Genomic DNA, 10000 nt, shown 5'->3' on the forward strand with positions numbered 1-10000 from the left:
GAAAAGTCGATAAACTCTCAGATGAACGTTGATGATTCATCTGTTTTCTGGTCGGGTATGAAATGAAATGCATTATGGGATACGTGGATTATAGGATACGCAGATTCTTGAGGAGATTTTATGCTTTTAAATACCCAGAAACCCCCAAAATTATGTCACCTGGGTTTGATACCAGGTGGCATGAGTGACTGAGTGACTGAGTGACTGACTGACTGACTGAGTGACTGAGTGACTGAGTGACTGAGTGACTGACTGACTGACTGACTGACTGACTGACTGAGTGACTGAGTGACTGAGTGACTGAGTGACTGAGTTACTGACTGAGTGACTGAGTTACTGACTGAGTGACTGACTGACTGAGTGACTGACTGACTGAGTGACTGAGTAACTGACTGACTGACTGACTGACTGACTGACTGACTGACTGACTGACTGAGTGACATGACTGACTGACTGACTGACTGAGTGACTGAGTGACTGACTGAGTGACTGACTGACTGACTGACTGACTGAGTAACTGACTGAGTAACTGACTGACTGACTGACTGAGCAACTCCTTTCCTACCTCCCTCCTTTCCTTCCTTCCTTCTTCCTCCCTCCTCCCTTCCTTCCTCCTTTCCTTTCTTCCTCCCTTCCTTCCGCCTTTCCTTCCTCCTTTCCTTCCTTCTTCCTCCCTTCCTTCCTTCCTTCTTCCTTCCTTCTTCCTTCCTTCTTCCTCCATTCCTCCCTCCTTTCCTTCCTTCTCCCTCCCTTCCTCCCTCCTCCCTTCCTTCCTCCTTTCCTTCCTTCTTCCTCCCTTCTTCCTTTCCTTCCTCCCTCCTTTCCTTCTTCCTCCCCCCTTCCTCCCTTCTTTCCTTCTTCCTCCCTTCCTCCTTTCCTTCCTTCTTCCTCCATTCCTCCCTCCTTTCCTTCTTTCTCCTTTCCTTCCTCCTCCTCCCTTCCTTCCTCCTTCCTTCTTCCTCCCTTCATTCCTCCCTCCTTTCCTTCCTTCTCCCTCCCTTCTTCCCTCCTCCCTTCCTTCCTCCTTTCCTTCCTTCTCCCTCCCTTCCTCCCCTCCTTTCCTTCCTTCTTCCTCCCTTCCTCCCTTCCTCCCTTCTCCTCCCTTCCTCCCTTCCTCCCTCCTTAACTTCCTTCCTTCCTCCTTTCCTTCCTCCCTTTCCTTCCTTCTCCCTCCCTTCCTTCCTTCCGCCTTTCCTTCCTTCTCCCTCCCTTCCTCCTTCCTTTCCTTCCTTCTTCCTCCTTTCCTTCCTTCTTCCTCCCTTCCTCCCTCCTTTCCTTCCTTCTTCCTCCCTTTCTTCCTTCCTCCCTTTATTCTTTCCTCTGTCCTTCCTTCCTCCTTTCCTACCTCCCTTCCTCCATTCCTCCCTCCTTTCCTTCCTTCTTCCTCCCTTCCTTCCTCCTTTCCTTCCTTCTTCCTCCCTTCCTCCCTCCTTTCCTTCCTTCTTCCTCCCTCCCTTCTTCCCTCCTTACCTTCCTTCTTCCTCCATTCCTCCTTCCTTTCCTTCATTCCTCCGTCCTTCCTCCCTTCCTTCCTCCTTTCCTTCCTTCCTCCTTTCCTTCCTTCTTCCTCCCTTCCGCCTTTCCTTCCTTCCTTCTTCCTCCCTTCCCTCCTTTCCTTCCTTCTTCCTCCATTCCTCCCTCCTTTCCTTCCTTCTCCCTCCCTTCCTCCCTCCTCCCTTCCTTCCTCCTTTCCTTCCTTCCTTCCTTCCTCCTTTCCTTCCTTCTTCCTCCCTCCTTTCCTTCCTTCTTCCTCCCCTTCCTTCCTCCCTCCTTTCCTACCTTCCTTCCTCCCTCCTTTCCTTCCTTCTTCCTCACTTTCCTCCGTTCCTTCTTCGTCCATTCCTCCCTCCTTTCCTTCCTTCTTCCTCCCTTCCTTCCTCCCTCCCTCCCTTCCCTTCATTCTTCCTCCCTCCTTTCCTACCCTCCTTCCTTCCTTCCTTCCTTCCTCCCTTCTTCCTCCCTTCCTCCCTCCTTTCCTTCCTTCCTCCTTTCCTTCCTTCTTCCTCCCTTCCTTCTTCCTCCATTGCCCCCTCCTTTCCTTCCTTCTTCCTCCCTTCCTTCCGCCTTCCCTTCCTCCCTTCCTTCCTTCTTCCTCCCTTCCTTCCTTGACTCGACAACACACACACACACACACACACACACACACACATCTGAGCTCTTTACCGTCTGTGCATCGGCGAAGCTAGCGGCTAGTTTCGGCTGCAGGATCTTCTCCTGCGTTCCCTCTACGAGCTGGTGGCTGCTGTGCTGCCCCACACGTAAACCTCGCAGGTCTCAGACACCACGGGGGCCTCGCCCGTCAGGATGCTGTCTGGACTCACGCAGGTACGAGAGTAGTCGGATGCCATGCGACCACACCTAGCAAAGAAAAGATAAAGATTAAAAAGGGTTGTGAACGACATTTTTAGGAGTAACCGGTGCGACTAGTTTCACACTCAAGGGTTTCCTTCTTTACTCACAGCAGAGGGGTCAAACTCATTCTCACTCAAGGGCCACAGAGAGAACAGTTTGATCTCATGAGGGCCGGATTATTAAAAGGAAGGAAGGAAGGAAGGAAGGAAGGAAGAAGGAAGGAAGGAAGGAAGGAAGGAAGGAAGGAAGGAAGGAAGGAAGGAAGGAAGGTAGGAAGGAAGGAAGGAAATCAAGAAGGAAGGAAAGAAGGAAAGGAAGGAAGGAAGGAAAAGAAGGAAGGAAATAAGGAGGGAAGGAAGGAAGGAAGGAAGGAAGGAAGGAAGGAAGGAAGGAAGGAAGGAAATAAGGAATGAAGGACGGAAGGAAATAAGGAATGAAGGACGGAAGGACAGAAGGAAGGAAAAGAAGAAAGAAAATCAGGAGGGAAGGAAAGATAGACAGGAGGAAGGAAGGAAGGACAAAAAGAAGGAAGGACGGACAGAAAGGAGGTTGGACTGACGGAAGGAAGGAAATCAGGAGGGAGGAAGGAAGGAAGGTAGGATAGATGGAAAGAAGGAAGGACAGACAGAAAGGAGGATGGACTGACAGAAGGAAGGAAAGAAGGAAGGACAAAAGAAATAAAAGGGAGAAACGGCAGATGGAAGGAAGGAGGAATGATGGACAGACAGGGGGAAAGAAGTAAAGAAGGAAGGAAATAAGGAGGAAGGAAGGAAGGGAGGAAGGAAAAGAACACAGGAAGGAAAAAGGACCCGGATCGGACCACTTGATGGGCCGGTTCTGGAACCGCGGGCCTCATGTTTATTTATCTCACCTCTTCAAAGAGACAGAGCGCTGCCTCGTACAGCGAGCAGAGGCCGTCAGACGTCCGCGTTGGTTCTCTCCACTGGCTGCGATCAGCTGACGAGCCCTGAAACAATCAATAACAAATCAATGGTTAGAACAAACATGGCGGCAAAACTGCTCAATATTATCACAGAACCTCGGGGGGGGGGGCGATTACATTCAGGAGTCACATACAGTCTAATATGATCTGATGATGGGGGTGGAAAGGGTAGAGAGGGAAGGAAAGACTGATGGAAGGAAGGACAGATGGAAGGAAGGAAGGAAGGAAGGTAGGAAGCAAGGAAGGAAGGAAAGAAGGGAGGAAGGACTGATGGAAGGAAGGAAGGAAGGAAGGTAGGAAGCAAGGAAGGAAGGAAAGAAGGGAGGAAAAGTAGGAAGGAAGGAAGGAAGGAAGGAAGGAAGGAAGGAACCTCGCTAGTTTAAGCCTTCTTCAATGCAGTATGATGTTCATTTGGGACATTTTGGCCTCCCTGATTTTATATGTGACGATAAAGCAGGGTATGCATTAGGGCGTGGCTACGTCCTGATTGACAGGTTGATTGACCAATGTCCTCGAGATCCAGCCCTCGCAACCATAGCAACCTCCCCGCTCCGCCCATGGCCCCGCCTCATGCCCATATAAGTAGATCCATGTTTTTATTTTTCCCAGCATGCACCTGAAATTTTCAAGATGGCGCTGCCTCGATTAGAAACTATTGGCTTCCGAGCAGCAGTCCACAAACCAATGGGTGACGTCACGGATGTTACGTCCATTTCTTTTATACAGTCTGTGGTTGCAGCCTTACAGTTATCTTGCAAAGTTAAAAAGTAGTTTTATTAGCAGTATGTTATATTTTGTGGTAATTTGACTCTTTATCGCATTTATATTTATATACTAAGATTGTTTCTATTCTTTATAATTCACTTTTTGTGGTATTCATGATTGTTATTTCCATAAATAACCAAAATGATCTATCTATAATAAAATATCTATCTTAATGGGAAACCTTTTACACTGCTGCATGTTGCATATGATAATTTATACTGAAGTGACATTTATTAAAAGACACTAACATTTTAAAATCCAAATGAATTTCAAAATAAAAGAACAGTCATATATAATATATAATATATATAAGGAAGGAAGGAAAGAAAAGAAGACGAAAGGATGTAAGGGAGGAAGGAAAGAGGGAAGGAAGGAAGGAAGGAAGGAAGGAGGGACAGATGGAAGGAAAGATGGAAGAAATGGAGGAAGGAAGGAAGGAAGGAAGGAAAAGAAGACGAAAGGATGTAAGGAAGGAAAGAGGGAAGGAAGGAAGGAAGGAAGGAAGGAAGGAAGGAAGGAAGGAGGGACAGATGGAAGGAAAGATGGAAGAAATGGAGGAAGGAAGGAAGGAAGGAAGGAAGGAAGGAAGGACAGAAGGAAGAAAGGGAGGAAGGATAGATGGAAGAAATGAGAGAAGGAAGGAAGGAAGGAAGGAAGGATAGATGACAGACAGGAAGGAAGGAAGAAAGGAAGGAAGGAAGGAAGGAAAGAGGGAAGGAAGGAAGGAAGGACAGATGGAAGGAAAGATGAAAGAAATGGAGGAAAGACAGGAGGAAGGAAGGACAGATGGAAGTACGAAAAGAGGAAGGAATTTAGGAGAGAAGGAAGGGGAGAAAAAATATATATAGTTAAAGTCTCGTCTTGTCTCGTGAGCTGAGTTTATGGTCACACCTCTACCAAACCTTATAAACTCAAACCTTGGATCTGAAGGTGGAAACACATCATAAAAAAGCTGGTTTTATATTTTCATGCTGGTGCATCGGTGGCGCTCTGAATAAAAGATGCAGAATTCGAGTCATGCTTTACTGAACCTCTCCTAAAATGGTTTCAGTCATCCCACCTTAAGAGCTCGAACTCTTCCTGAATCCTAAAACCTGATCCTGCTTTTATTTCCTTTTTGCTTTCCAGTGATTTCCATTTAAAAAAGAAAAGAAAGAGTTGCTGGGATGAAAGGTTGGGTAATTTAATGCTTGGTAGAGCAAGAAGGGAGAGGAAGGAAGGAAAGAAGGAAGGAAGGAAGGGAGGAAGGAAGGAAGGAAGGAAGGATAGATCACAGAAAGGAAGGAAGGATAGATGACAGGAAGGAAGAAAAGAAGGAAGAAAGGAAGGAATGAAGGATGGAAGAAAGTGAGTAAGGAAGGACATAAGGAAGGAAACAGGGAAGGAACAAAGGGAGGAAGGGAGGAAGAAAGAAATAAAAGAGGGAAGGAAGAAGGGGGAGTAAGGCAGGAGAGATGAAAGGAAACAGGGAAGGAAGAAAGGGAGGAAGGGAGAAAGGAAGGAAGGACGGAAGGAAAGGAAGGAAGGAAGAAAGAAAAGAGGGAGGGAAGGAAGGAAGGAAGGAAGGAAGAAAGAAAGAAAGAAAGAAAGAAAGAAAGAAAGAAAGAAAGAAAGAAAGAAAGAAAGAAAGAAAGAAAGAAAGAAAGAAAGAAAGAAAGGAAGGAAGAAAGAAAGAAAGGAAGGAAGAAAAGAGGGAAGGAAGGAAGGACGGAAGGAAAAGAAGGAAGTTAGGAAGGAAGTAAGGAATGAAAGAAGGAAGGAAGGAAGGAAGGAAGGAAGGAAGAAAGGAAGGAAGGAAGGAAGATGGACCAGACTGAACCCCTCAGCTGTTCTATGGATGAGAAGACGAGACTGAGCTAAAGAGTCTCTGACGTAAAGATACAAATATAACTTCTGCTGTAAACTCGCTTCACTTATCAAAGCACTTAAAGCAGGAAGAGGGTCGAACTCATTTACATTCAAGAGTCATATACAGACTAATATGATCTGATGATGTGGAGTGGATAGGTAAAGAGAGGGAAGGGAGGAAGGAGGGAAGGAAGGAAGGAAGGAAGGAATAGAAGATGAAAGGAAGGAAGGAAGGAAAGAAGTAAGGAAAGATGGAAGAAATAAAGGAAGGAAGGAAAGATGGAAGAAAGGAAAAGACAGGAAGGAAGGAGGGAGGAAGGAAGAAAAGAGGGAAGGAAGAAGGGGGAGTAAGGCAGGAAAGATGGAAGGAAACAGGGAAGGAAGGAAGGAAATAGGGAGGGAAGGAAGGAAGGAAGAAAAGAGGGAAGGAAGGAAGGAAAAGAAGGAAAAGAAGGAAGGAAAAGAAGACAGGAAGGAAGGAATGAAGTAAGGAATGAAGGAAGGAAGGAAGGAAGGAAGGAAGGACAGAAGGAAGAAGGGGATCCCTCTATCCCTCGCCCCTCATATTTCACCCCCTCTCTTCTTTAACCCCCTCCTCCCTTCATCCCCCCGTTCTTACCAGCGAGCGTCTCATCTGCATCAGTATGTTCATGAAGCAGTCGTATCCGATGAGTCCTTCCTGGTTCAGCTGCACCTTGCTCTGCTCCATCGTGCTCACCACCGCCGACGCCGCCAACGCCATCTCGATCCACTCCAGCAGGTACCGCAGCGACCCCCTCTGCGACGCCAAACCCAGCAGCAGCTCCGACGCCAACCGCCTCCCCAAGATATCCGCCCCCGAATTCGGCATGGTGACCCCCTTCAGGAACGTCGTGACCTGAGCGAGACAATCCAGCCCCATCGGCGGGATCTTGCTCTCGTTAGCCAAAGACAGCGGCGGCAGCGAGCTAACGACGTCGATGGCCGTGTGGATGACGTCATTGCACAGGTTGATGTTGCCTCCGCCTGGCGCTCCGCCGGGTCCCGGTGGCGGCGGCATCATCCAGCTCTGCCGCAGCAAAGCGAAGAGGAGGCTCAAGCCCGTCCTCACGCCCATCTCGATGAGGGCGTCGGTGCTGGACCGCGGCCGCTCGCTGACGGAGTGCAGGTCGGCCGAGCCCGAGTTGTTCTCCGGCGAGTGCTGCTGCTGCTTCACTTTCCCTTTATCGTGGTATTTGTTGGAGAGGGCGTAGAAGATGCGTTGGAGCACCAGCACCCGTTTGCGTAAGGCGGCGGCGAACGGCGAGTCGGAGCAGACCATCTTGGCCAACGCCAGCTGGCTGTTGAGCAGAGCGTCGAGGTAGTGCTCTTGCTCATCGCTGGAGAGGGACTCGCGCTCGAAGTCGGGCAGTTGGGGACCTTTGAGGCAGAGCACCTGCTGCGGGAGGAGCACCACCTCTTTGTTGGCCAGCAGCTTGGAGTAGAGCACCGTGACTCCCTCCCGCGTGGCGATGGACTCGCTGTCCTCCGTGATCCATGAGCTGTTGAGGTGCTCGAGCCATTTCAGTTTCACCGGGGGGATCGTTAAAGCCATGGCATGTCACTGCGGAGCCATCAGTCCTAGGAGAGAGGAAGAGGAAGAGGAAGAGGAAGAGGAAGAGGAAGAGAGGTTTTTAGTTGTTTATTCAGATTATAAAAACTATACTGTGCACAGAAGGATACAGGAAGAAAGGAAGGAAGGAAGGAAGGAAGGAAGGAAGGAAAGCGTGAAGGGAGGGGGAAGGAAGGCAGGAATGAGGAAAGAAGGAAGGAAAGGAGTAAGGAGGGGGGAGGAAGGAAAAGAGGAAGGAAGGAAGTGAGGAAAGATGTATGGAAGGAGGAGGGAGCAAAGAAAGAGGGAAGGAGGGGAAGAACGAAAGAAAAATTAAGGAAAGGAAGGAAGGAAGGAAGGAAAGGAAGGAAGGAATGAAGGAAGACAGGAAGGAAGGAAGGAAAAGAAGACAAGAAGGAAGGAAGGAAGGAAGGAAGGAAGGAAGGAAGGAACTAAATTTCATAGCAATGGCTCAAGAAATAGTGCAGAATATTATTTATTTTAAAAAACAACATATATATACACAAACATTATATCCAGAGTTTCCCAGCTATTCTACAGACTGTGGCGGCCAACTATAGTCTAATTTTGTGCCACTACAGTTTCATAGTGAGCCAAACATTGTTTAGAGTACAAATGTTTTATAAAATGCTCTTAAGAGTGCACCACAATGATGCATTTGACTTTAAAAATAACCCTAGAGAGTCAAACCGAGGTCCAAACACTATAATCTCTCAAAATGATGTGGGAAACACTGATATATATATATATTATATATGTAAAATGCACATTTGCATGAGTATAATTGCACAGCAGGACTCTGCAAACTCATAAAGTCCATGAAACAACGTGAAAATGTTAAAGTCAACCTGGTGAACAGCTGTTTATTTACCCGAGTGTCATTAAAAGTATAAACTCATTAACTGTGTAATAGTTTAAACTGTGTGTGCACCCTTACCCTTAACCTTAGCCTTAAATCTGCAACCACTGCTCTTATTCCTACATTTATTATTACCGCTTTTATACTTATATACTATTTTTATGTTTCTCATTGTTTCCTGTTTTATGTTTATTATCTCTTGCTGCTGTTTTTTTTATGTATTACTATCAGCCACTGGAGACACATGCTTCTGTTTCTACTGCTGTGTAATAACATTAAAAGGCACTGAATTGAATTTGAATGTCTTTCACAATAAAAGCACAATATAAAAAATAACATCAATAACCTTTAATAGTTTCCAGTTTGTTGAATCTTTCTAAGAGCAACTTTAACTTTAACACACACACACACACACACACACTGCTTGTTTTACCAGAGGCTGCACACACACACACACACACACTGTACAAACACACACACACACACACACACACACACACACACACACACACACACACACACAGGTTGGTATTTTACTGTGCACATGTTCACTGTTTCAGTTGTTTAACATGTTAACATTTACTCACTCAGGTGCAAAATCAATACAAGGAGAAAAAAAACAGCTGCAATAAATAAATGAGAGAAGAAGAAGAATAGCTTTATATATACAGTGATTCACTTTATCTCTGCAGTTTGAAGGATAAAGTCCAGGAGCCGTAATGTAAATACACACACACACACACACACACACACACACACACACACACACACACACACACACACACACACACACACACACACACACACGTGTTGACCTGTACGTGACAGGTCAGAGTACTCGAAAGCTTCTGAAATCAGAAAAGAAGGAAGGAAGGGAGGAAGGAAGGAAGGAAGGAAGGGAGGGAGGGAGGGATGGTGGGATGGTGGGAGGAAGGAAGACATGAAGGAAGGGGAAAGGAGGGAGGGAGGAAGGGAGGGAGGGAGGGAGGAAGGAAGGAAGGAAGGAAGGAAGGAAGGAAGGAAGGAAGGAAGGAAGGAAGGAAGGAAGACATGAAGGGAGGAAGGTGAAAGGAAGGAAGGAAGGAAGGTGAAAGAAAGGAAGGGAGAAAGAAAGGGAGAAAGGGAGGAAGGATAGATGACAGGAAGAAAGGAAGGAAGGAAGGAAGGAAGGGAAGACATGAAGGAAGGAAAAGAAGCTTGGAAGGAAGAAAGGGAGGAAGGAGGGAAGGAATGGAAGACAGGAAGGTACAGTGATTCACTTTATCTCTGCTGTCTTTTATAATGTTTAGCTGCAGTTTGAAGGATAAAGTCCAGGCTCCGTAATGTAAATACACACACACACACACACACACACACACACACACACACACACACACACACACACACACACACACACACACACGTGTTGACCTGTACGTAACGGGTCAGAGAGTACTCAAAACTTTACTTGAAAGCTTTTGAACTCAGGTAACATCTTAAATCCAGTTTCAGAGTAAACCGGTTCTTCTGGAGTGTTTGTATTATAAACCGCCCGACTGATGATGATGATGATGATGATGATGATGAAGATGATGATGATGATAATGAGTCTGAATGAAAGGTGGGATCATCTGCAAACTCTAAATCTCAAAGTGTAGTTCAC

General features: G+C 46.6%; 1 protein-coding gene across 1 annotated transcript in view; it reads right to left on the reverse strand.

The window, feature by feature from the left end:
* Positions 1-3214: 3214 nt before the first annotated feature.
* Positions 3215-10000, reverse strand: part of LOC128365933 (probable E3 ubiquitin-protein ligase HERC1) — a 15681-nt gene continuing 8895 nt past the window's right edge. Inside the window, exons 2-3 of the mRNA XM_053326597.1 lie at positions 6528-7507; positions 3215-3319 (exon numbers count right to left, since the gene is read on the reverse strand). Of these exons, the coding sequence (XP_053182572.1) occupies positions 3215-3319; positions 6528-7481 (1059 nt within the window). The 5' untranslated portion in view covers positions 7482-7507. The remainder of the gene's footprint in view (positions 3320-6527; positions 7508-10000) is intronic.

This window comes from Scomber japonicus, chromosome 1 (genome assembly GCF_027409825.1).
Source record: "Scomber japonicus isolate fScoJap1 chromosome 1, fScoJap1.pri, whole genome shotgun sequence".
NCBI lineage: Eukaryota > Metazoa > Chordata > Actinopteri > Scombriformes > Scombridae > Scomber > Scomber japonicus.